This window comes from Neomonachus schauinslandi, chromosome 14, assembly GCF_002201575.2.
Source record: "Neomonachus schauinslandi chromosome 14, ASM220157v2, whole genome shotgun sequence".
Taxonomy (NCBI): Eukaryota; Metazoa; Chordata; class Mammalia; order Carnivora; family Phocidae; genus Neomonachus; species Neomonachus schauinslandi.
This window is the reverse complement of record NC_058416.1, coordinates 73,758,585-73,785,872: the sequence shown is the minus strand read 5'-3', so window position 1 is coordinate 73,785,872 and position 27,288 is coordinate 73,758,585. Positions and strand designations below refer to the sequence as shown.

Here is a 27,288-nt window from a genome sequence, read left to right as displayed (position 1 = left end):
TTGGTGCTTGGAGAGAAATTGCACCTACTTTTTTTTTTGGTAGCAAATCTGGCTTCAGACCATTAGTAATGGAAGAATGAAAAACTTTATGCAGGCTAATACCCGTTCTGCCACCCACTTTTGACCCTGGCAGGCAAAAAAAGGGTTTTCTCCAGAGCCGCAAAGGGACTTGGAGTTGGGACTTTCAAGCCGAATGAATATCTGGTTTCCATGTTGGAGGTGGCACTGATATGTGGGGAAGCAGCCCGGGAGCCAGGATCCTGGGGTGTGGTCCCAGCTGTGTGACCTGGCGCCAGTCACTGCCCGTCTCTGGGCCCAGCGTCTTCATCTCTGAAATGCAGTCATTGGCTTGTCTCAGAGTTGGCTTGCTGTGCACGTGTACGGAGTGCTTGCTCTGGGCTGGGCCCCCAGCTGGGTCTTACAGCCTGAGTGGACCATAGAGGGGAAGGGCACTGGGGTGGCAGGACCCACACATGCTTGCACGGGGTGAGTAAGGCCTTGGGTTCCTCTTCCTCTGGGAGAGGTGGGACATTTGAGGGTGTCTTTATTTGCATCCTGAAGGTGACAACGTAAATATTTCAAGGGGGAGGTAACGTATGCATGAGAAAGTCGTCCAGAGTTGTTTCCGATAACATCTTGCTTAAAAAAAAAGAAAGAAAAGATCTTGCTTTCTTTTTAAGAAAACCCGTTATTTTATGTAGAAACTCAGAGGTAGGGAGGGAAGACTGTTTGCAGATGTATTGTTTAATGTCATGTCGATATTTTGTATTGAACATATATTCATAAAACATAAGCACGTTCATGTTAACCTCATCATATTACAGTTATACTATAAACGTATAATACGGTAACAGGAGATGTTTGTTTATGTTTTCCTGTGGGACTGGTGTATATGCTTGACAGGATGGCCGTATCAAAATACCACAGCTCAAGGGGCTTACATGGCAGGAATGTATTTCTTCTCAGTTCTGGAGGCTCAAAGTCCCAAGATCCAGGTGTCAGCAGGGCTCGTTTCTCCTGCTGGCCTCGCCCTTGCCTTGCGGAGGGCTGCCTTCTCCCTGTGTCCTCACGCCGTCTCCCCTTTCTGCCCATGCGCCCTGGCGTCTCTGTGTGTGTCCAAATTCCCTCTTCTTAGGAGGATACCGGTCAGATTGGATGGGGGCCCACCCCAAATGGCTTCATTTTAACCTAATCCCCTCTCTAAAGGCCCTGAGCCCAAATACAGTCACATTCTGCGGTCCTGGGACTAGGGCTCCAGAGTACAGATTTTGGGGAAACACACACAGTTCAGCCCCTAGCAGTCGGGCACCAGGCAAAGCAGGTCGCATTGCTTTATTTTATCCTCACGACGGTCCTGGGAGGGAGATGCTATTATTATCCCCATTTCACAGATGCTGAAACTGAGGCTCAGAGGTAAAGTGGCTTGCAGAGGATCCCACAGCTGCTCAGCAGTGGAGCTAGGATTGGATCCCCTACTGTCTTGCCTTGGAGCCTTCTCTGTGTCAGTTTATGTTTATAATTTGACTTTAATCCTGACGATGCCTCTTTTAAAAAATCTTTCACATTCTGTGTGACTCTGGACTCTGCCCCGTCCTTGTTGTAAGTGCAGTTGGAAAAGACCCAGACGGGGAGGGAAGGCCCTCCCCGGACCCCGGTGCTGCCCCAGCTCAGTGGCCTGTTGGCCACCTTCCCAGGGGGGCGTGCCAGGGGCCCACCTGCTCCCTGCTCTGCCCCTGACCGCCCGTGTTTGCCGAGAGCAGCCTGGGCCCATGAAAGCAGCCTTTGTCCTCTAGTTCATTCCTCCTGGAGGGATGACCTAAGTCCCGCCTTGGGAACAAAGTGTTGACCTGCTGGATGGGTTCAGGGCAGCCCCAGTAGCCTGCAGGGTCTCCCAGGCTACCCGGGGAGCAGGCAGCCTTGGTTACAGGGCAGCAAATTCGGTGGGCTCAGGAAAGCAGTAGAGCCCCCTTGCGTCCTGAGTGCTGGGGCCGGGGCGGGGGCGGGGGGGCTTCTGTGTGCACAGAACTTTACAGTTTATAAAGTTGTCCCATGCTTTCTGGCTTAGTGGATCCTCTCGGATCGTTCCAGATCCTCGGGGCAGGGACTCCGATAGGCAGGAATCACTTGTCTTGAGGAACAACTCCAAAACATGGGGGTGGGAGCAGACCACTATTGATTACGCTTATAGTATGTGGTGGGTCAGGAAATAGGGCAGGGCTCGGTGGGGACAGCGGCTCTGTGATACTTGGAGGTCAGCTGGGAGCCCTGAATGGCTGTGGGCTGGGATCATCCGGAGGCTTCTCATCTCGCTGTCCGGGACCTGCGTTGATTCGGGAGCCAGGCTTTTTTTGGGACCGTTGAGCGGGCACCCAAATGCGGCCACTGCAACTTGCTTCCCCACAACATGGCAGCGCAGGGCGCCCCGAGCAGGTGTTGCAGCCCAGTGGTGTTGTGATGGACACAGCGTCCCTTCTGCTGTTCCCTGTGGATCGAAGGAGATTCAGGGGCCGGGACATGGACCCCACCTTTCAATGGGAGGAGAGCCAAGCACTTTCGCAGCCATGTTTCAAAGGAAAGGTGACTCGGTGTTATTTACTGAGCACTTACTATGTGCCAGGGTTTCATACGGGTGAACCTACGGGATCCTCCCCACAGCCCCAGGAGCGGGTGGTTCAAAGCCTGTTGTCTTCCCGACACGGTTGGCTGGAGAGGGCGGGGGGGAACCGAGGGAAACCAACAAGGCTGTTGGCAGTTCAGTGGTGTACTTGCCACAGTCGGAAGTTGTGGGCTGACTCTTTTTTTTTTTTTCCCTTCCTTCTCTAAACTTAGAATATTCCTTGAGTTCTTGAAAATTCTCACTTAGGTGTCTGATTCATCTCGTCCCTGCTCACCCATGCTTGCCTTTGGTGCTCATCTCGAGCAGTTTCTCTCCCTGAGTGCCCCCCCCACACCCCGCCCCCGTAACCCCTTCACCCCGCGGCGGCCCCGTGGGGAGGGTGCGCTGCACACTTCCCAGCTGCCTGCCTCTCTTGGGGCTTTTGAGGAGCCATCAGGTGGGGCCTCGTGGTCCGCATGGAGGAACCAAGGCCCCACTCACCCTGTGCGAACACCTGGGGCTCTGTTCCTCCAGAGTCCAGCCTTGGGTCTCCTTCATCCACCTTCAGGGCCCGACATTCAGTAGGCGCCCAGTAGTTGTTGGGTGAGCTGAACTCAGCAGAGATGAAGGAGGGAAGAACACTGGCTGGTCAAGGGCAGAGGTTCTCTCTCTTTTTTTGTTTTTTGTTTTTTTTTGAGATTTTATTTATTTTATTTGAGAGAGAGAGAGAGAATGAGAGACAGAGAGCATGAGAGTCAGAGGGAGAAGCAGACTCCCCGCCGAGCAGGGAGCCCGATGCGGGACTCGATCCCGGGACTTCAGGATCGTGACCTGAGCTGAAGGCAGTCGCTTAACCAACTGAGCCACCCAGGCGCCCAGAGGTTCTCTCTTAATGCACATCCCCTGACACACAGCGGGCGCTCAATAAGTGCTCATTGTACCGAACAAATGAAGGAATGAACGGGTGGATGAGCCTGAGAGCCGTGACTATGCCAGGTATTTGTGTCCTTGTCACATAACACAGCACTTGACCCCCATTCACGCTTTTGATGAACGTCCAGCGGAATGAATGAGTGAGTGAGTGAATGAATGAAAAGAGAAACGTCTTGTTTATTTGCTTCCCCACTTCCTAGAACCTAGGGCTTGGTATACAGTAGGTGTTCAATAAATGTATGTTGGTGCTCAATGAATAACAAATGAATGGGTGAACAAATGAAACTCTGTGGGGTTGGGGGAAGGTAGGGCCCATATCTTGTTCACTTCTTTCCTCAGGTCTTAGTACAGGGCCAGGCATACAGCAGGTGCCCAGCAGATGCTTCCTGGGCTGCCCTGACCTTTGTAGGAGTGTCCGTCCCTGAGAAGGCTTGAGAAGGGAAGGCTGGCTGGGTGGACCTCGCCTGTCTTGATTTGCCCCCTGCCCCGCCCACCGGGCCCCACTGCAGACTTTTCCTGTTGTTCCAGTCTGCACAGGTGGACAGGAAGTCCCCGAAAGCCTGCCTGAGAGCCGCTTCCCGATTTTCTTCATGCCGGGCTGGCCTTGAGTGGGACCAAGGCACAACTCCGAGTCCCAGCGCCCTGAGTGTGGAACAGTACCGCCCGAGACCCCTCTTCCTGACCAGGAGAGCGGTTTCTATTCCAGTGCCGCACCTGGCCAGGGCAGCCTGAGAGAATGTTCTACACAGAGCCAGCCCCCAAAATCACCTTGTGCTCACACCGGCCAGGCAGGTTAACCCCCCAGCAGCTCAGCATCAGGCACAGAAGAGAGTCAAGGCTTTGGGGTCCGAGGGAGCAGGGTTCAAATCTACCTCTTTAAGTAAATGGGCGGAGTAAACCTTTTTTCCCCCCCCCAGGGTTCTGTTTCCGAATCTTGGCTACATGTCTGTTGCTTTTTCAAACTCCGTGTGCCAAGGCCGCACACTCCCAGAGATAGGATTTCAGCAGATTCCCAGCAACTGTGCTTTACGAACTGCCTCTCCCGGTTGAGGTCAGGAGGCAGCATCTCACGCTGGGTTCTCAAGAAGCAGAGTTGAGACAGGGATTCACGTGTGTAGAATTGAGTGGCGGAGAGGTTGAGAGTCGGCCCGATCCCCGGAGGAGTCTGGGAGGGTGAACAGCACCACAGAGATGAGTCCCACCTTGGAGCAGCCGGGCGGCTCTTGCCCGGTTGGCTGAGGTCTGTTGTTGCGGCCGTCGGCACCCCAGAACCTGGGGGATGGGTGCCCCAGCCCGTCCAGGGAACCCGGGTGGGCGGCGCTGACAGCATCTATGGCAGCCGGCCGGGCTTGAGGGTTACTGACTCAACACAGCCAGACAGCATAGAGTCGTCAGCGCTTAATAAATAGTAGCGTGGTAAACATGAAAATCTGTTCAGGAGATGCAAGTGGATAAATGAGCATTAACCATGTTGTTCGTCCCTCAAGCCCATGAGGTGCTGGGCTCGCGCTGTGGATGCAGAGGCACGGCCCCCACATTCCCTGCCTCCAAGGAGGGGGGACCCCCTCATAAATGGGCACACGTGTGATCGCACCATACCTGGAACGTCTCCACGCACTGAGGTGAGATTAGGAAGAAGGAGAAAAGTTTTAAGACAAGTGATGTCCAAATGTTAAAATATAAGTAGTTTTTTTTTTAATTGAAAAAGCGATACGCACACACGGTAAACATTTCCAGCAGCGCAGAATAGTAAAGTAAAATCGTTCCCTGCCCTTCCAACCTGCTGTCGCTCCCCCAAAACCTGGTGACTGTTTTCAGATGTGTCCTTTCAGAAATGTTCTGTGTCTTCCCACATATATACACATGCGTCTTTTTTTTTTTTTTTTTAAGATTTTACTTACTTATTTGCCAGAGAGAGACACAGCGAGAGAGGGAACACAAGCAGGGGGAGCGGGAGAGGGAGAAGCAGGCTTCCCGCCGAGCAGGGAGCCCGATGCGGGGCTCGATCCCGGGACCCCGGGATCACGACCTGAGCCGAAGGCAGATGCTTAACCGACTGAGCCACCCAGGTGCCCCAACACACGTGTCTTTAACACAAACCAGACCTCGCTGTGCTATATGTGGTGTTCCATGCCTTGATTTTTCTTTTTCTCACAAGCACGAGATCTTTCCTGTAAGCACAATATTCTGTCTGACGGCTCTGTATTTTTCCTCACACTGTAATTTAGTGAGTCCTCTGGGTGGGCATGCGGGTCGTTTCCAGTTTCACGCACCATAAGCGAGGACCGATGAACATGCTTGTGCAGGTGTCTTGGTGACCTTGGTGGGTTGCTTCTGCAGGAGAAGTGCCCAGTCATGGACTCGCTGGGTCATCTGACGATTGAAGAGAGGTTTTCTCAGTTGGCCAGGAGAGAGGAGGCTGGGGAGGTGTTCAGTGGATACAGGCACTGGAAGCTGAGAACAGGGTGGCCGGCCCTCACACACGAATGTGGTCTGAGCCCTCACGCCTGGGCTCCGACCTGATGCTCCGAGACCACATCATTGGCCAGAGTCTCACTCCAGCTCTGAGAATCCACAGGATGCAGGCGGCTCTTGATGAGGGTTCTGCTCTTGGTCGTCAGGGTTCATCTCTGGGCCTCATGAGCTCTGGAGCCCTCTGAGCCATCGCCGTCTCAATCGAGAGATCTCGATGTTTCTCTTTAAGTCTCCAAGGCCCTGGCCTCGCCGAGCGCATGGCTAATTTAGCGAGAAGCCCATGGTGGCAGGTTCTTTTCGCATTCCCCTTGCTTTCAAAAGGTGTTTGGCCGGTTCGGCCTGGCTCCCCACCTGAAACGTTCCCAGGCCTCTAGCCCCAGGTGGGCACCCGGGTACCTGGCGGACGAAGTCAGCTAATGGCTCACCCCTGTGTCCTCTCCCTCTACCCTTGTTTGCACGTTTGCTCTGAAAGGTGAAATCTCAGATGTCTTCCAGAGTCCCCTGGTCCTTTAGAGCATGGGCATTCCGTTGTGAAAACCTCACACCCCGAGAACCTTCCTAAGGCCCCTATGGGAGAGACCGCCAGGGGCTGGCTCCCTCTTCCTCTGGAAGGCAAAAGGGATTACTCGTTACTGAGTGCTTGCTGTATACCAGACACCACGCAAGGCCCTTTTTTTGTCATCTCATTGGATTCCTGTAGCACCCCCATCAAAAAGTATTGTCACTGCCTTTTTATCACGGGCTCAGAGAGGGGTGGTGTCCTGCCCAGGGTCACACAGCCAATGATGGATAGATGTGCCTGATCCCACAGTTCGGTCCTTTCCCCTCTACCATGTTACTCGCTGCTCTTCCTTGCTGGGAATGCTCTTCCACCGGCTGTCTATCCCTTTGGACCTGAGGCTCCACGAGGGTGGGGAGATGTTCCTCTGTCTCACCCACTTGCTGTACCCCCACAGTCCAGCACAGGGCCTGGCACACAGTAGGCATTCAGTGAATATTTGTTGAATGGCTAAGTGAACTCACCAAGGTTAAAGTGCTTGATCACAAACAATATGCTCTTCTCCTTCTCGTAGCATTTATTACCAGGATTTTGTTTCTGCGCTCAGAATTAGACTCACATCTTTGAAAATGAAAATCATCTTTCTTTGCAAACTGGTTTATTTCGTAGGAATCTGACATTTTGCATTTTTTCTTCTGGGAGCCAAAGGAGGATGTCTATTCCGTAGAATGTCACCAGAGAAAGGAATCGGAACATTTCCTTTAGAAATTTCTGCATAAAAAGTTGAAACGAGAGAGAAGCGTACTTGAAGATTTCAGTTGCCATGGCTACGGGGTAATACAGTGGATTGTGTTCCTACACACGGTCTCCACGAGACTTTCAGCCGCTGTAGCTCAGTTACAGAATTTCGGCTTTGAAGTGCGTTTTCTGCAGTGAGGGGTTGAGAGGTGAGTCCCGCTGCCGAGTCTGTGCTGTTGACGTGCTTTAGCCAGCAAGCATTTGTCCAGCATCTCCCGGGCCCCTGGCCATCAGGCTCCGTCTTCTGTGTGCCAGATGCTGGTCTCGGCCCTGAGCATTAGCGTGGAACTAGAAAAGCAAAGTCTCTGCCCTGGCAGAGCGTGTGTTCTAGTGGGAGAGACAGCGAGTATGAACGAACAGCAAATCCCGATAAATCCTGAAGACCATCAAACAGAATAGTGTGGCAGAGACTAGAAAGGCTCTCAGAGGGCATGGCATTTGAGCAAAGATCTGAAAGAAAGAGCCACCTTGTGGGGACCTAGGGGGGGAGTGTTTCAGGCACGGGGAACCAGCGCATGCAAAGGCCCTGAGGTGGGAACCAGCTTGAAGGGTTTGAGGCTGATATGGCTGGCCTGATAGTGAGCAAGTCGGGGAACCAGGTGGGGGGCCTTGAGGGCCAGGAATTTTTTCTGGTTGTAGTGAGGAGCTGAGGGAGCACCCTCAGTGGGGGCTAACATGATGACACGGGGGATTAGAAAACTCATCCAGGCTGTTGTGTGTGGGGGTGCCCTAGAGGGGCAGGAGGTAGAGCAGGGAGGACAGGGGCGATGGGGGCTTGGCTCTGGTGCTGAGGCAGGATGGAGGGATGGGGAAGAAGTGATCTGGTGCAGGCTGTAGTTTTGAGGAGGGGGGGTAGTGAGGAGGGAGCAGATTTGGGGCCGGGCATAAAGAGTTCTGTTCTGTTGTACATTTCAGATGTCATTAGTTTTCCAAGCAGAGAGGGGCGTGGGATTGAAGGAGGTTCCATCTGGCTTTTAAAGATGGGTGATGTTGAGGCTTTCCCAGTGGGGCCGGCCCAGCAGAGGGGGCCACGGAGCTGTGGGGGGACGAGGGACAGTCGGATACAGGGATGGTCTCCTGGATTTGGTGAGAGGCGGTGCCTTGGGGCACAAGAGGAGGGCTGGCCTGGGCTGCAGGTGGCCCCATCTTTCATGGCAGTGGGAGGGGGAGGCAGGCTGGGCTCCCGGACGCAGGGGGCAAGAGAGGGTGGGGTCTTTCTCCTGCTTTGATTTCTTGCAGTGAAGTGAGAGGTGAGGTCAGTGCTGAGTGCAGAGAGGGAAAGGAAGGGAGACTTGGGGATGAGGGGAAAGAGTGAATTGACTAAGCTTTAGATGCAGGAAGGTGCCTGGGTTCAAATCCAGCCCTTCGCCCACCGACAAGTTAATAAGGGCTAACATTCATCGAGTGCTCACTATGTGCTGAGCAATGCCCAGGCAGCATCTCACTTCTTCCTCACAAAAGCCCTCTGAGGCGGTTACTCTTATCATCCTCCTTTCCAGACCGGGAGACTGAGGCTCAGAGAGGTGCAGCAACTTGCCCAAGGTCACACAGCGTATCCGTGGACAGGCCAGATTTTGCGCCCAGGCACTCTGGGCTGTGCTTTCTAGGTTGGCAATCAGATCTGAGGTCCACATTTCTCCTCTTTCAAGAGGGGACAGGACATCGGGGGGCTGTTGTTGGACACTGTGCTCGGCCTACGGGAGGTGCGTAAGTGATGGCCACCCCCTCCGCTGACCTGTTTCTGTTCACTTGGTTTCCACGAAGTGACACTCGTTGCTGGCATCTCATTACTGTGCACATTTTCAATTGCTCGGAGAGGTCCTTCCTCTAAAGGATCTCATTAAGTCCATTTTGAAATGAGAACACTTGGCAGGGGGGGACGGGAGGTAGTATGGTAGTTATTATTATATGCTGGAAAGAACTTGTTTGGGTAAGAACAGGGAGGCACTGGGCTCTTCCCTGACACTCGGGCCCCTGCCCCCCATCCCCGCTCGTTCCCGCTTCCCACAGAGACCTTGTCAGCCCCTGCCTCGCCCCGAGGAGTTTCCACGTTGGGGCGCTCTAGGAACCCCCCTGGGGAGGCAAGGTGGCGGTTCCCTTGTTAGAAGCAGACAGTGTCCCCTCAGAGCCTCTTGAGAAAGGAGTTTCGTCAGAACAAATCGGACCTTTCCTGGTGGGACAAGGGAAGGAGCTGGATTAACAGGAGTAGAACTGTCCTGTTTATCTTAGGATTATTTTTACATTTTTGCTATGATTTTTTGTTTGTTTCAAGTTTTTATTTAAATTCCACTTAGTTAACGTCGAGTGTTAGGATTAGTTTCAGGACTAGAACCGTACTGTTTAAATATAGGGTGGGACGATTCTGCCCAGAGCTCTGGGCTTTCTGGAGGGGTCTCTCGTGCTTCATACAAGTATTTTGAGATTCATCCATGCTGTAGCGGTTATTGATAGCTCATCCTTTCTCACTGCTGAGGACCGTTCCACTGCACAGATGTGCCCATTTGTGTAACCCTTCACCTGTTGGTAGACGTTTGGGCTGATTCCAGTTTGGGGCTCTTAGGAACAAAGCTGTTGCGAACATTCGTGCGCAAGTTTCTGTATGGATGCGTGCTTTCATTTCTCTTGGGTAAATGAATACCTAGGAGTGGAAGGGCTGGATGCCATGCCCGTATGTTACACTTTTTAAAAAAATTTTAAATTCAATGAATTAACGTATAACATATTGGTTTCAGAGGTAGAGGTCAATGATTCATCAGTCTTATATAACACCCAGTGCTCATTACATCATGTGCTGTCCTTAATGTCCATCACCCAGTTACCCCATCCCCCCACCCCCTTCCCCTCCAGCAACCCTGTTTGTTTCTTATGATTTTTTTTTAAGATTTTATTTATTTATTTATTTGACACAGAGAGAGAGACAGCGAGAGTGGGAACATAAGCAGGGGGAGTGGGAGAGGGAGAAGCAGACTCCCCGCTGAGCAGGGAGCCTGACGCGGGGCTCGATCCCAGGACCCTGGGATCATGACCTAAGCCGAAGGCAGACGCCTAACGACTGAGCCACCCAGGTGCCCATTGTTTCTTATGATTAAGAGTCTCTTATAGTTTCTCTCCCTCTCTGATTTTGTCTTGTTTTATTTTTCCCTCCCTTCGCCTATGATCCTCTGTCTTGTTTCTTAAATTCCACATATGAGTGAGATCATACGATAATTGTCTTTGTCTGATTGACTTATTTCCCTTAGCATATCTTCTAGTTCCATCCACGTCACTGCAAATGGCAAGGTTTCAGTTTTTTGATGGCTGCATAATAGTCCATTGTATATATATACCACATCCTCTTCATCCATTCATCTGTGGATGGACGTCTGGGCTCTTTCCACAGTTTGGCTATTGTGGACATTGCTGCTATGAACATTGGGGTGCACGTGTCCCTTCGGATCACTACATTTGTATCTTTGGGGTAAATACCTAGTAGTGCAATTGCTGGGTCGTAGGGTAGCTCTATTTTCAGCTTTTCTAGGGACCTCCATACTGTTTTCTAGAGTGGCACTTGTTAAAAAACTGCCAGCTCTTTTCCAAGTGGTCACACCATTTTGCTTCTCACCTCCTGAGAGTTTTGGATGCTCCCCATTCTCACCAGTGCTTGGTACACCACCATCACTAGATCAGTGAGGATGCCTTTGAGGAGTCTCCTTGGGGAATCAGGACTCAGAGAGGAGGGGAGCACTGCATGAAGAGCCCAGCAACTGAGGGCAGAGGCTAGTGGGCCCCAAGCCTGGGTGTGCCAGCCCAGGGCATGCCCACTACCCCCACCATTCCACCGGAGCAGGGGGGATACAAAGTGCCCTCTGAGGCTGCCGGGCGTGCTGGTCACCGGAGCTGCAGATGCAGCTGAGCCCTAGTTGGAACTGAAGGCAGGAGGAGGTCCCTGAGGCCATCTTGGGGGACCTTGTGCTCATCACGATCAGGCTTTACTTGGGGTTCATGGCTGACCCAAGCCCGAGGAAGCAAAGTGGAGAGTGGGAAGGAGGAACACAGGGTAAGGCCTTTCCTCCCATGACCATGTTATGTGCAACCCACAAGCCTGCCTCCATCTGACATAAACAGAGCTGCTCCCCAGGGAAGGGTTGTCCAGTGGGTCAGAGCACAGGCTCTGGGCTCAGCCAGACCTGGGCCATGTGACACGGGCTTGTGACTTTGTCATTTGGAGTCCCTGTCCCCTGGTCCATACAGCGGCCATTACATCTGTCCTGGGTGACATGGGTCAAGGCGGTGGCAGGGTGCACAGGAGGCCCTGGCAAATGAGAACCACTGTGATTTGTCCTTATACTTGCCGCAGATTGCAAAAAAAAAACACTCCAGGACCTAGGGGCCATCGGGTCCTTGGCTCGTCCTCGGCTTGTTGTCTCCCCAGGACCTGGCACATCGCAGGTGCTCAAGGCAGTGCTTACTGAAGTCGGAAGGAAGGGATGCACAGAGCAAGGAAAGAAAGGCCTTTTACTCATTCTTTTTTTTTTTTTAAGATTTATTTATTTTAGAGAGAGAGGGAGAGAGAGAGAGAGAGAGCACGTGCACGAGCAGGAGGGGCAGAGGGAGAGGGAAAGGGAGAGAGAATCTCAAGCAGATGCCACACTGAGTGCAAAACCTGATCCCTCGACCCCTCGATCATGGCCTGAGCTGAAACCAAGAGTCGGACCCTCAGCCGACTGCGCCCCCCCCAGGCGCACCCCACCACCCCCATTCTTCTAATCTTTTATTAGCCTCATGCCAATGCCTAAAATCTTGGGGTGCTGCTGAGGGGCAAGTTCAGCCAAATCCAGCAAGCTCACTGCGCGGGAATACATTTCTTAGAGGACATCATGTACCCTCTCCCCCCACCAGTTCTGATTTGCTGTTTCGCAGGAACATCCTGGCTCTCTTTTGCTAACTGATCCCAAAATGTGGAAACTCATCTGCTGTGTTGGAAAGAAACGTGTCGTCCAACCCTGGGCGAGGCAACCAAAGACCACAGCAGGGCACCCCCCTCTCCCCAGGATGCCCGAGGAGAGGGCGGCTGCACATCAGGGGCTCCGTGGGGTGAATGAGGCCCTGCGTTACATTTTAGAGGAGGCCAGGGCCTGCAGCTTTATTAGCTGCCCGCTCTCGGAAGAGGGGCTGTAATTACAGATGGGCCTTGCCATGCCAGGCGGGGCCCCACAGCATGGAGAATGCTACTTTCCACTTGAGCTCAGGGCGGGGCCTGATGAGGAAGGGTGATGAGACCCTGGCTGTTTCTAGAAAGATTTCCTTTCCAGATGATTTTTTTTCCCTCCCCTTCCAAGGTTAATTAAGGGCATCTTAGGTGATGAAAAGGGCTATTCGAGTAAGAATGTGGTGAATGGAGACAGGAAATCATGTTGGGCTTGGTTTATAAATAATCTGAGGTTGACTTGGAAGATCAAGCCATTTCTGGGTTTGTTGGGGTTTTTTTGTTGTTTTTTTTTTTGTTGTTTTTTTCATATCAGAATTCTTTTCCCTGTTGCCTTGGAAACAAGCCTAGTGAGAGGGATGTTGGGCGTTGTATGACTCGGGTTCAAGCCTCAGTGGTTCCTTCATTTCACATGGTAGGCAGGTCTTGTGCCTGCTGGGCATGGCATGCTGTGAATCAAGGGTGAATGGGACACGTCCCTGCCACCTGTGGGCTCAGAGGGACACTGATGGGTGGATCGAGTTCCATCCAGTGCAGTGTGCTAATGATGCAGTGGGGGCAAGATGGCCAGGTGGGAGCCCAGAGGTGGCCTCCCATGGACAAGAAGAAATCAGGGGAGGCTTCTTGGAGGAGGGTGTACCTAACCTGAGCTCTAAAGGACAATAGATGGCGAGTAGGTGAGCAAGGGATGGAATGGTGTCCTAGACAGTGGGAACAGCATGTGCAAAATGCTGAATGAGAGACGGTGTGATGTAGCCCAGGTCGGCAGTTTGTCCAGTTTGGCTGGGGTGAGGAGAAGCTGGGTCCTGTCAAAGTCCAGGACTCCAGGCCTCCTATGGGAAATCAGGGGGTGCCTGCCACAGATTTACTGTGGGGCCTGAGACATAGCCCTCCACCTCAGCCTGTTTCTTTGGGGAAATGAGAAGGTTGGCGTAGGTCTGTCTCTCCTGGCCATTCCAGTTCTGACTCTCTAAGAGCCTATGACTCTCCTGGACAATGGATGATATCAATTATAATGGAATAAATATCACCCCTTGTGGCTGCCATTTATTGTCTTCTATGTGCTGGGCAAGAATGATCTCCATTGGTTCTTTGCCACAGCCTTTGGAACGGGCTGGGCTTTATGATCTTCTCTTTACCGTAGGGAAACCATGACTCCGAGACAATGGATGTCCTCTTTGGAGGGAGACCCCGAGCCATTGGCTGGCTCTCTGATAGCATTGCTGTGTCTGAGGGGGAGACAAAACAGGTTTAAACTAGGTCCTCGGGTCAGACCTTCCCACACGGGGTCCCTGGAATCATTCTGCAAGCCAGGTGGCGAGCAAGGAAACTAGTTGATTTACAAGCAGACCAGTCCTGCACCTGTTTCTTGACCCCAGGAGGTCTGGGGACAACCCAGAGAAGCGTGTGGAATAGTCACCACCCTCATGCCACAGGGCTCGGGGCAGAATTGGCCATTTTAAGGGGTCCTAGAGGTATGGGTAGAGTCTGGCTTCCACTCTGGGGAGGGTTTTAGAATCAGACATGCCTGGGTTCAAGTCCCAGAGCCCCACTAGCCACTTCGGTGACCGTGAGCAAGTCCCTTTGGCTCTTTAAACCTCACTGTCCTTCTTTGCAAAATGAGAATAATTAATATCAGGAAACGTGTGGGTAGCTAGTTCCTGGCACGTAGTAAATCCTCAATTCATGGTTGCTGCAATTTCCACCGCACTACTGTCCACAGCAGTGTGATATGGGCATACTTCTAGGCCCGGTATGTGCGGTGTTTTGGGAAGCAGGATGTGCAGAGGTTCAGATAAGTGAGACTTCCTGGGGCTGCCATGGAAAAGGCGGAAGTTGCTGATGGTGGTCTTGGGGTGGGGGAAGGTCCAGGAGAGATGGGAGAATAGGGGAGGCAGGTTTAGGCAGGGCTACAGCAAGTGCAAGAGCCCAGAGGCAAGACTGAATATGGTCATGCCCCCTGGCCTTTGCATCTGTTGGTCTTCATTTCACCCTTCTTGGCGGGCTCCTATTCATCCTTCAAAACCCCACGCAGGTACCCTTCTCCCAATTGCAGATCCGCAGTAAATGATCATCTTCTCTTTGCTCTTGTTTTCTCAACATCCCACCCGTCTGGGAGCCCTGTTGTATTCCCACAGCATGTTACACATTTGGCCATCACAGCCCTTGGCACTTGTGTTGCAATGGTTCATGTCTTTTCTGGCTTCTTCTTCTACCTGAGGAATTCTCTAGAGCGTGCACGTTTGTATCAGATTCTTGGGAGAAAATGTAGCTTCAAATTTGCGGTGGTCCGTTGGAATGCCCTCCCACCTCCTTAATGACTGAGAAGAGCAAGCTACCCTGAGCTCCTCAGGGACTATCCATCCCGTCCGGGCCCCCACAGAGCTCCCACAAAGTCGCTGCACAGGGAGCATTTGTCGACTGAATGAATGACCGACATTCTCATTCTGGGAACTGCACACGCTTGTTTGGAACTGATGATCTCTAGGTCCCACCTCACATCGTGGGTCAAATTCCCATTCGTTTCCTGGATCTTCGCAGCGTCTGCAGCGTTTTAGGGATTCATTATGTAAGGAGATGGCTTTCTTTCCTTTTTGATGCCCAGCAACGTCCCAGGAGTTTTCCTGGAGAGAACAGAAGAGTTTGCAGAAAGAGCCCTCTGGGGGGAAAGTGCTTGTGCTGTCCCAGTTTTCAGGGAGCGACGCTTTTTATAGTCACACTTTCAGACCACACTGTACCTAGAGGGAGCCAGGAGGGAGCAGGCAGGCAGTCTGGCTTTTCAGCTCACTTCTGTACCACTCTTCCCGTATGGAAGGAGGTGCGACTGCGGAGTCCTGCCTGCTACTTGCTCTCCTCTGCTCTCCTGGACGCGTGTCCCCCATCCAGACTGATCTGGCGGGGCCACCACATCCTCCGCCTCGTTGAAGGTGTGGGGCCGGAGGAGGGGGGGGGAGCAAACTCCACCACCCAATACCTGTGTGCCCTTGGGCTGGTCAGTGAACTTCCCTGTGCCTCAGTTTTTCCATCTGTACAGCGGGGGTGATAATCATAGGCCAGACCTCATTTCATTGTTGCTGGGGGCAGGTGGTATGCAATGATCTAACACAATGCCCAGCACACAGGAAGTGGTGCCAATGGTGTCAACAGCAGTGATGAGTTGGATGACTTCATCTCTTAATATCAGAGAGGTTAAGTAACTTACTTCAGTGTCACACAGCTAATAAGAGCTAGAGGCAGGGCTCCAGGTCCTTAACTGGGATACTGTATTGTTTTAGCAAATCCAGGGCTGGGGCCAGGGTAAGGGGACTGAGGTACATGCCTATAGTGCAAAATTTAAGGAGGCACAGAAAAAAAAATCAGTAATCAAGATAAATGAGGTTTTAATGTGCTATTGTTTTTAGATTTTTTTAAAAAATTTTTTGAGAGAGAGAGAAAGAGATTGGGGGAGGGGCAGAGGGGGAGGGACAAGCAGACTCCCCGCTGAGCATGGAGCCCAACGCAGGGCTTGATCCCACGACCCTGAGATCATGACCTGAGCCAAAATCAAGAGTTGGATGCTTAACCACTGAGCACCCAGGCACCTCTTAATGTGGTATTTTTAAAAAATAAAATTAGGGCGCCTGGGTGGCTCAGTTGGTTAAGCCACTGCCTTCGGCTCAGGTCATGATCCTGGAGTCCCGGGATCGAGTCCCGCATCGGGCTCCCTGCTCAGCGGGGAGTCTGCTTCTCCCTCTGACCCTCCCCCCTCTCATGCTCTCTATCTCATTCTCTCTCAAATAAATAAATAAAATCTTTAAAAAAAAATAAAAATAAAAATTAATATAAAAATCCATGATGAACAAACTATTAACAGTATAAATCAAGACAGGATCAGTATTACTGACTTTTTCCTTTTGGCTTTCACATCAGTATGGCTCAGCACAGCACTGAACAAGGTCCCCTTTTGTTGGAAAATTAGGCTCCTACTAATTTTTCAGAAATCTCATATATGACTGGAATAAGCATCCTTCTAGCAAAATGTTTGTGTAGATCCTTCTCGTTTCCAAAGATGGGTTTCTGGGCATGGGATTGGATCATAAACTACAGGGTCAAAAGGCAGGCACATCCTCCCACCCGAATCTTTTATCATAATTTTCAAACGTACTCACCAGCTAGATTCTATAATTGCTACCATTTTGCTAAATTTGCTTTATAAAAGTCTAGCCATCCATCCCTTAGTACACCTTTTTTTTTTTTTTTTTGCTGCGTATCGAAGTAAGTTGTAGACAGCACGCTTCCACATGTAGGTCACTACCTGGCAGGCCATTGTTTTTGAGACTTTTGATCTTGGGTGTTAAATTCCCTTTGGAATTATATACCAATTTCCATTTCCATCCGCTACAGGTAAAAGTGTCCTGTTCGTCACAGCTGGGGCAACACTGGGTATTATCACTTTAAGGTGATTTATATACTGCTTTGATTTAGCATTTTTTAAAAAGATTTTATTTATTTATTTGACAGAGACACAGCAAGAGAGGGAACACAAGCAGGGGGAGTGGGAGAGGGAGAAGTAGGCTTCCTGCTGAGCAGGGAGCCCAATGCGGGGCTCGATACAGGACCCTGGGACCACGACCTGAGCCGAAGACAGACGCCTGACTGAGTCACCCAGGCTCCCCTGATTTAGCATTTTTTTTTTCCCTTCTGAAGGTTCCCAGATTTCCCACCTCTGTGTCCAGATGGTCCATTAAAGAGCTGTGTCCTTTTCCAGCTCTTTAGGTATTTCTGGTCTGGCTTTTCTGGAGCCCGGTGGGAAGGACTCGGCTGTTTCTCGTGTCTGCCCCCACGCTGGCCATTCCTAGCCCGCTGAGGGAGGGAGCAGGGCCGTGAAGTGGCCTGCCTGCCACAGGGTGCTGACCATGGTCACTCCATGTGAGGAATTGGGCAAACTCTGGAGACCAGAAGCCCTGGGACCCTGGAGAGCATAGGGGGTGGCGGGCAGGGCCGGAGACATGTATGGAGGTGGAATGTGGTGCCCGATGCGTGTTTCCTTGTCTCTATAATGGGGTAATGCTTCCTAACATATAGGATCTGCAGGCTGTTGCAAGAGCCCCTTGTCAGCCTCTTTCCCCCCCTCACTCATTCTGCACCAGCCCTTGGTTTCCTGATGAGTCAGATACCGCCCTGCCTCTGGGCATTTGTATCTCATGGGGTTTCTGTGAGTCCAGAATTTGGGAGCAGTTGGGCGGGGTGGCTCTGGTTCAGGGAGCCTCATTAGGTGCTAGTCAAGGGTAGCAGTCATCTGACTGGGGGTTTGGAATCGACTTCCGAAGTGGTTCACTCACAGACACGTGGGTGCTGGCTGCGGGCTGGGGGCTTGATTCCCTCCACAGAATTCTGTCCGTAGGACGGCTTGCGCGTCCTCCTAACACGGTGGCTGGCTTCCCCCCAGCACCATCTGAGAGAGCAGAGTGGAAACTGATAACTTTCTGTGACCTAGCTTTGGAAGTCACACCCTGTCATTCCTGCCTGATTTTCTTGGGCTCAGAGACCCAACTCTGAGGGGACCAGGCCAGGGTGTGAATAACAGGGGTGAGGAGGATTGGGGGCCATCTTGGAGCGCCTACCGCATTGAATGACCTTGGCAGATGACTTTACCTTTCTGAGCCTCAGCTTCCTCCTCCGTCAAATGGGTTCATGCGAAGATTCACGAGCTGATTCCCATGAACGCTTAGAGTGGCGCTGGGGATTCGGTTTTACTGTCAGTGAATATTAGCCACCGTCATAGCTGCCTGCCTCAGTGGCAGGGCCCATTCTTAGTCTCTGTACCCTGTGCCTGGCCCAGAGTAGGTACTCTCTGAACACTGAAGTGAATGAGTGAATGGACGAATGAATGAACAGCCATAAGGACTGGAAATCCAGAGTAGAAAGAGATCTGGGTCAGCTGCGTCGTCAGAAATGCCTTCATGGAAAACCTTCTCAAGCAAGGCCCTTTGATCAACATCTAGGGAGCAAATATTTGTTCAAAACTGATTTCCCGTGGGTGGGGGAAGGCATTTGGGATGCCATCAGACCTATCAAGGTTTCGGTCTTGGACTCAGCATTCGAACAATAAATATTTACTGAACTCCAACTCCAGGCCAGGTGCCATGTCAGATCCAGAAAATGGGGTTCGGAGCGGCCTCCATCCATGCCCCAGTAGTATCTTTGCTGTGTGACCTTGGGTGAGTGAATCCACGTCTCTGAGCCTGCATTTCCTCACCTGTAGAACAGGGGCGTGGATCCCTGCCAGAGGGAGAAAGCTCCTTCAACAAGTGTGCCTCCCCTTTGTTATCCAGCTGCTGCTGACCCTTCCTGACAAGCACCTTGTCCTGTCTCAGAAGCTGCTGTCTTGTCTGCCCCCCCAATCCCGCCCCCCTGTGCCAACTATTCTAGCTCCACAAGAGTTAAAACCCAGGAGCTCATGTGACCCAGTGTAAACCATGAATCATTCCCATTGCTCCCTGTGCCCAGCCCCCCCCCACCCCCCCGCCCGGGATGGGGCAGATGCTGTGCCCCGGGGTTGCCATGGCAACCCCTCCTGCACTCCAGCACAGCCCGGCCCAGTTCCTTCCTTGGGGGACCTCCGGGCTGTTTCACCTGGCTGGGTGTTGCTTTCCAGGGAGGGAGGGAGAGGAGGCTGGAAAGGGGAGAGAGACACAGACAGACAGACAAGCTTAGGGACAAACAAGTGGAAATTGAGACATGGGGAGGGAACAGAAAACCTGACCGAGAAACAGGCCGGCAGAGGGAGACAGACTGACAGCTGAGATGCCGAGGAGGTCCCGAGATGCCGCCTGTCACCCGGGAGGCAGTTTCCCAACTGTTCCGACCCTCCCGGGGCTGCCAGATCCCCGAGCCCGAGTGCACGCACGTGCAGCCCGCGGTGAGGGCACAGGGCGGGTAGGCTGTTGGCACGGGAAGTCGCCGTCAGCCCCGAGGGACGGTGAGCGAGTTGGGACTTGGGGGAGGAAAAAAAAAATGGGGGCGAACGTCAGTTCCCTGGGCGGCCGCCTCCCCGAGGCCCCTCCTGCATTCCTGGGCAGCGAAGCCCCTCGCTAAGACGGGGACTGATGTCATCCTGGGCCGCTGAGCCAGGAGACCCCGGGGGCCCTGGTGACTGCCTCCGGAAGTAAGCACGCTGCCTGCCGGCCGACAGGTTTAGAGTCTCTGGCCAGAGGACGAAAAACCTGCGTGGCATGGGTCAGGTGAGCCGGGTCCAGCTGGGGGCTGCGGCAGGTGGCAGCCTGCCCGCCGGGTCCTTCCTGTGTGCGCCCGGGAGGGGCCGCCTCCCTGAGGGACGGTGAGCACCAGGGTGCCCAGGGCCACCTCATCTTCCTCCCCCACCTTGCGGGGACTGTCACACCCGGGAGCGAGTGCTGCTCGATTTCCCCAAGATCCCGGTCACAGCCGATGCAGCCGGTGAGCGCCGCCGGGGCTGCAGTGGGGACCGCCCAGCGTGTTGACTTTACAACTCGGGCGGGTGGACTGGACTCCCGGCCCGACGGTGACCTGCCTCTGAATTCTCTGCGAGACCCGCAGGTGCCGCCGGCTGCTGGCTCCGCGATGGTGATTTCCTCCCGGTTTGGCTGAAGAGGGCTGCCGGGTTTTCTCTCCAAGCAAGCCCAGAACTTGCAGGAGCAGAAAGTAGAAAGAGGGAGTGGACCCTGGCAGTGCGAAATTGCTTTGTCCCTTGCTCACCTCCTTCCTCCCCTCCTCCGGCCCCATGGATTACCTGGGAGACAAACTCACGGTGGCCCAAACCCACATGACCCAGTGGATGGGCACAGTGAGGAGGTCCTTCCAGGAGGCCCTCAACTTAGTGACCACCACGGTGGGCCACGAGCGGACGAGCGGGGAGCCCGCCAGCCGGACGCCCTTCAAGCGCACCTCCTCCTTCCGACACCTCGCCTCCCGCAGTCGGGAATCTTTCCGTCGCTTCTCTGCCCGCAGCCAACAGAGATTTTCTTCCCTGAGGAAAAGGCAGACAGACTCGGAGCCCCCAGACCTTGTAAGCTTATTACGTTTTTGTTTTTTGTTTTGTTTTTAAGTATTAAAGCAACCGTAAAAACTCCTCCCCTCCAGTGCTCCCCTGGAGTGGGGGAGGGGGTCCCCAAAGATCCAACCAGGGAAGTTGCTTCTTCCAGAATCATTGTTAATCAAGCCCCAGCTGTTTCCTGTTCCCCATGCCTGGGAAAAGAGGCATCGGGGGTGATTCCCCAGACGGTGCAGTTACTCTGTCTCCTGAAGCGGTCAGGAAGTGTATTCCACCTCTGAGGATGGGGCCGGCACGTGAGTCGGGCTTGCTGTGCCAGTTGATTTATCTGGAAGCGCCAACACTCTGGCCCCAGACACGAATGCTTGTGCTCCCCTATTTTTAGGGGAGGATTAGTTGGCACCTGCTTCATCTCCTCTGACCCTCCCAGGATGGCCAAGTGTCCATGTCATGTGTGTGTTGAGTTGTAGCTTTTGTTATCTTGTTGTCAAGCGAAATTGCAAAGTCGCCTCCGAGTATCCAAGGAGACCCGAGGGGGTGGGCAGGTTCACCTGCTGGGCTGCGAACCTGGGGCTTGACATGGGTCCTGGGGGGCTCTGTCCTCTCTCACTTGGCCAAGCTCAATGGGGTTTGGGAGAGCAGGGTGCAATGACTATTCTAATGGTTAAAAACTTGGCTTGCGTCCTGCTAGGGGATGGTATAGAATCGGTCTCAAGGAACTCACTGATGATTTAGAGAGGCAGGACTGGGCCCAGAGAGGGAAAGGCAGCTTCCTGGGGAAGAACAGTGAGTGAATGGCAAAACCAGGGCCAGGATCCCAGGCTTTGGAACCCCACCCCCACCCCAGTCCAGGCTCTCTCCAGCTAAGCTCCTCCTTTTTTCTCTCCAGACCTCCCCGATAACTTCAGGGAAGCCCAGCTCACTGACCAGGGCTGAACTCAAAGAGAGGGCTTACTGTTTTCACAGAGGAACCTTCTGCCACCTGACAGTGTCAGCCCAGCTCAAAAGAGCCCAAAGGCAGGTGACGGGCTAGGCCAACTCCTTCTCTGGGCTCAGCACGGTGATAACGTGCTGATGGTCATGATGGGCCCCAGCTTTGAGGGTTGGAGCCACGGGGTCCGCCAGGCGCTGAGCCGGCCCTCTGCACACTTGTGGTCACTGAAAGCTCGCAGCTGCCCTGACAGGTGCAGGGACTCAGCGTCCCCAGAGAGGTGTGGTGACTCTCCCAGGGTCACACAGCAAAGTAGGACAGTCCGATGCAAACACGTGGGTCTCATTAATGTGACATGTTCTCTTGTGGGTCTGTGCTGCTTTTTAGCCCTGGAAAAATCCATGGGGCCTGAATTTACAAGACAGTTCCTCCAAACCAACCTCTGGAAGGGGTTTCTTGGGCCAGGGAGAGAGGGCCTCTTATTCATTCTTTCTGTCTCTCTGTCTCTATATCTACTTCTGTCTCTATGTGCACATCTCTCTGTGTCTCTCTCTTTGTTTCTGTCTCTACGAATGTCCCTCTCGTCCCCTCTATGGCAGCGCAGTTAAGGGCACGGGGTTTGGTAGTGTTCAGCTCTCTCTCGCCCTCAGAGCCGTGGGACCCTGGGCACTGGCTCGAATCCTCCCGGCCATGTTGCCCTGCTCATGTGTCAGCTGCTGTGTGGCCTGCCTCCCCAGCTTGGTGGAGGAATGAATTAAGTTAGGCTGCGCAGGGGCCTTGCCTTCTCTGCTCACTGTTGTGTCAGAGCGCCTGTAGCTGCGTCAGTACGTGCTAAGTAACTCCGGGCCTCGGTCCCTGCCCAGAATTTAGCATTTGGCATCTACTGAGTGGGGAGCACCAGCTGGCCTTCGGGTTGAGGGCTTGAATCAGACTCTGCCATGTCCTGGTCGAGGGATTTTGACCCATTGGGAGGCCTCAGTTTCCTCTTCTGTGAAATGGGGTGAACCACGGCATCGTGTGGAGGTTGAAACGAATGCCTGGCGCAGCGCTGGCTACAGAGGACGCACGCGCTTGTAAACGCCTTCTCCCCGTTGGGTACCATGATGTTCGGGCTCGGCGGGATGGGGGAAACCTCAGCGTCCTCATCTGAGAAATGGGGATTATTATCACTCTGCGTTGCCATTCCCCATTATTATTATTCACGGGCACAGATGTGCCCGTGAATGTGGGACACGTGCAGCCGTGCCTAGCATGTCGTTACGTGTGCCTTCAAAGTCCGCCGCTGTGACAACCAGACCTCTTCTCTCCAGCCGTTCCTTCAAAGATTCTCAGTGAACTGGAAAGTCCACACATGCCCCCTTTTACTTGGGGGCCTCACTTAAATATTTGTTTTATAGGAGGAAACTTTGCAAAGCCACAATTACCTAAGAGTTTGGGGACAAGGGGAGTATCCGTGCTGGGGCGGGGAGGGGAGCGGGCTTTTGATCTTGACGACTTGGACTTGTACATGATTTATCCAAAAAGTCCGCTCCGTTCCAAGTCCTGCCTCAGGCTCGTATTTACTCAGAGCACCATGGAAGAATGTATCACAGGCATAAAGTAACCGTCAAAGGCGTGCCCTGAAATGTTTTCTAAAGCCAGCCTTGAAATAATTTGCTAATGGCTTGCCTCTGCGTCCAAGGAATAAAAGGGGGAAAGAAGGAAAAACAAACACATTGTCTCTGAGTGACAAAGGCAGGAAGAGGCACGTTTGTACTGCAGCCCAGCGAGCCTGAGAAGGAAGCCCAGCAGACTAAGATGGACTCCAAGTGGAGGCCAGACAGAGCGTTCCAGAACCCAGGAACAATGGCAGTGCCACAGAGGCCGAGGCTGGAATAAAAGCGGGAAGTGGGGGTCTCCAGGGTCATGGAATGCTCCCCAGAGGGCTCTGGAACGGGACAGACTCGAGATCGGGTCTCAGGTCCTCCATGTGCTGGCCAAGTGACCTTGGGCACATTAAATCACCTCTTTTAGCTTCCGTGTCCTTATCTGTAAAATGGGTTTTCGCCTAGGACCTGTCTGATGGGTGGTACAGTAGGACCGAGTAAGAACCAGCACACCCCTGACACCTGTTAAGCGCCCAGCACACAGGAAGTGCTTCATGAGTGGGCATCGCCGGTCACTGTGGGGGCTCAGGGGCTGGGGCTCGGACTCTGTGGATCGAAGTCCCACCTGCCCAGGTGGCCAGACCGGTTGCCTAAGGAAAGACAGTAAGAGTCTGGCCGGCCTTCCACGGGCATTTCCCGTGTGCCAGGCCCTGTGCTAAACACGAGGTGTGTATTACCTGTGTATCTTCATTCCCGTGTGTTTTCAGCGCACCTGAATGGGTTGAGCGCGTCCCAAGGGTGCCTTCGGTGGGGGGGCTGCAAGCACATAGACACAGCTCTTGCCTCTCTAAAGGTACTTTCCAGGGGGCAGGTAATAAAACACATCAGCACACGACTACATGACGCACGTGCTGGAAGCCAGGGAATGATCTCGAAATAGCAAAGACCAGGCCTTACCATCAAACTGCTGCTGTATACCAGAGTTTCTCAGTCTCACCACCGTGGATGTCTTGGGCCAGATAATTCTTTGGCGGGGAGGGCGCTGTCCCGTGTATTGTAGGATCCTCCCTGGCCTCTCCCCAGGAGGTGCCAGGAGCACCCTTCCAGTCATGACAACCAAAAATGTCTCCGGATGCTGCCCAGTGTCCCCTGCAGGCAAAACCGCCCCCCCCACCCTGGGTCCCCGGCTGAGAACTGGTTGTATATAATTTGGTTTGGAGGACTGTCACCATAGCCTGAGTATTTCCCCTGTCACCAGAGTCGGGGGAAGAAGGAAGGGCAGGGATCTGACATCCATCGAGCACCTGCTGCTTGCCAGAAACTGGTGTCCCTGAGGGAAATGGGGGGGATAGCCCCATGTTTCATGGATGAGAAATCTGAAGCACAGAGAGGTCAAGTCACAGGCCTGGGGTCACACAGCTGGAGTGGGTGGGTGAGGCCAGGACTCCAGCGCTGTGGCGTGGGTCTGTCTTGTGGGGCCCATAGCCGTGCCCTGCACTGGGGGCTCCACCGTGTGAACACTGGAACCCGGGCTGTGTGTTCAGTCCTCCAGCCGAGCCTGCGTGGGAGTACTTGGTTCTGTGTCAATTATGGAGTGAAGTGGATGCTTAAAATATTCAGCAGGGCCCAGCGTCTCCCCACTCCACGCACACACACACGCACACAGGCACACACACCCTTTTTTTAGCAAGTGGCAGGGATTTTGAAAGGAAAGGGATGTTTGTGGCTCTCGTCTTCAGAAGCCCCGATTTCATCAATGCTTCTTTCGTATCAGTTTGTTCAGGCTGCTTTAATAAATGACCACAGACCTGGTGGCTGAAACAGTGGGAAGCCAGAAGCCCCCAGTCCAGGTGTGGTCAGGCCTTTCTGCCCCTTGCAGCTTCTGGTGGCTCCAGGTGCTCCTTGGCCTGTGGCTGCGTCACTCCAGTCCCTGGCTCTGTCTTCACGTGGCCTTGTCCTCTGTCTCTTATAAGGACACCTGTCATTGGATTTAGGGCCCACTAGATAATCCAGCATGATCTCACCTTGAGATCCCTTAACTTCATTATATCTGCGAAGACCTTTCTTCCAAGTAAAGTCACATTCACAGGTGCCGGGGTCAGGATGTGGACGGATCTTTTTGGAGGTCATTAGTCAACCTACCACTGTCCTCATTCCGGGCCCTTCCCTCCAGTCCATCCTCCATCCAGCCACCCAAGGGGTCAAGTCATTCCCCTGCCTCGTCCCAGACTTAGAAAGCCTCTTACCGTGGCCCTCAGGGCCGTGCGAGATCTGGCTCTCTTTCCCTCTCAACCTCAGCTCTTACTGCTGTCCTCCATGCTCGTTCTACTCCTGCCACTCTGACCTGCTCTTCTTCAGTCAATGCCAGCTCCTTTCGGACCCAGAGGGCTTGCCCTCACCATTCCCTCTGCCTGGAATGCTCTTCCCTCTCTCTTCCCCTCCACACAGAGGCTTCCTGACAGCCGAGGCTGGGGGAGAACCCCTGCCATGTTTCTCTGCTCTGCACCGCCCCCCCCATTAATGTCTTCTTGCTACTGATCTCAGTTGTGCTTCCTTCTTCTCACTCGTTTGTTCTGTGTCCTCCACCAGAAGGCAAGGCCTGCGACATTGTGTCTGCCTTCCTGAAATCCCCTCTCCTTTATTTTTGTGTTCCCCTTGTGGCACCATCTCCATCTTGCAGAGGGGTAAACTGAGGCCGGCTACACACCTTCTAAGAGCGGACACCAGAAGTCCAGCCCAGGGAGGTCTGGAGTTCTTTCCAGGACCCAGGGCCTTTGCCCTCCTGGTTCCCTCTGCCTGGAGCACTCCTCTGGCTCTCTTCACCTCTGCTGCTACCACTTATTGAGCGCTTACTGTTTGCCAGGTATAGGTTGTTACATTTTTCCCGAGACTGGCCTTTAGGGGAGTAGGGTCCAGCTGCCACGACCCCTTTCTCCATCTCCCGAGGTCGGTGCCAAGTGCTGCCTACCAGGGCACGTCCAGAGCTCTGTCAGGTGTCCTGCTCCCAGGCTAGCCCTTAGGGCATCCAGCTGGTGTGTTGGATTTCACTGCAGCCCCAGAGGCCAGCGTGGAGTGGCCGGGCCACTTTCTCTTGGGCTGGCCTGGCCGCACCCAATCTCAGGGCTCCTTTTCACCCTCCAGGCAACAGAATGATGTCACCCTGAGAACAATGGCCCCTTCATGGATCCAGCCGGGGCCAAAGGCTGGGCCGGGGCCGGGGCCTGGGCCTCTGGGGGAGACCTGGAGAGACACGCAGTCTCCGCTGCCCTCCCCCCAACTAAGAAAGTGAGGTGTGCTCATCTCCTCTTTGGAAAGTATAGAAAAACTGAGCGAAAACAAAATCCGCCCATTATTCTAACAGCAGTGAGAACCACTCTTGGCATTCGAATGCATTTCCTTCCTGTCTTTTTTCCTCCTTCCCTCAAACCAAATTGCCAATCTCCCATGTCTTTCTGACCTTTCAAAAACGTAGCAGTTTTACATATCTTTAGGAAAAAAAACAACAACAACAAACATTGTTCATGGCCATGCAGCACGCTGCATGATTTATTAACCCCTCTGGCTGGACATGTGGGTCGTTTCCCATTTTCCGCTATCAGGAGTGACTGCAGAGGTGGGTCCCGCTTGCGTTCCCTTGTCTGGATTTCTGTGTGGTCCCTGAGGTTTAAACACGCCCCTTTCTTAAACACACCCCGGGGGGCCCCCTCTGGGACTCTCCCTTTTTCTCTCTCTTTCAGCATTTTCAAATCTCAGATGTTTTGTTCGGACAAGCACCACTCGCTTCCTCATCAGGAAGACAAACATCTCAGGAAGGAAATCTGGATTGATACATATCACAGGAGGAAATGTTATATTTGGGGGTCTCATGAAGAATGGGGTCTTTAGCAAGGAGTCATCAAGATAATTCCCTAGGAGAGGAAGTGGTGTATTGAGTTAGTTACAGTGGTTTGCTGGTAGATGCTTTACATCTGGGTCTTTGGCAGGGGGGAAGCCCTGATTTGGAGCATCTGCCCATCCCCATGGTGTAAATCGTCCCAGCGGGGTCAATGGCAAGCTACCGACTCGCCGTCAGCGCACACAGAGCTGGGAAAGGACGCACAGTGCGAAATTGTTATGTAGTCCTTGAGCCACACAGACTCAATACCTACATCCGTGACCTCGGGACCACAGGTAATAGTAGAAGGCGGTAATTAGGGAATGATAAGATGCGAATATTTGTTACCCTTGCTTTTGATGGGATTAGTTTAATTGTGCGTTCATTTAATTAATTTGTT

General features: G+C 53.1%; 1 protein-coding gene across 2 annotated transcripts in view; it reads left to right on the top strand.

Moving 5' to 3' along the window:
- The window catches only part of KIAA1671 (KIAA1671 ortholog), a 132,081-nt gene that overhangs the window by 47,730 nt on the left and 57,063 nt on the right, over positions 1-27,288 (top strand). The window contains exon 1 of one of the 2 annotated variants that reach the window (XM_044920852.1): positions 19,081-20,512. The exons of the other annotated variant lie outside the window; for it this stretch is intronic. Coding sequence (XP_044776787.1) covers positions 20,228-20,512 — 285 coding nt within the window. The 5' untranslated portion in view covers positions 19,081-20,227. Of the gene's footprint in view, positions 1-19,080; positions 20,513-27,288 lie in introns of those variants that run through there. 2 annotated transcript variants of the gene reach the window in all.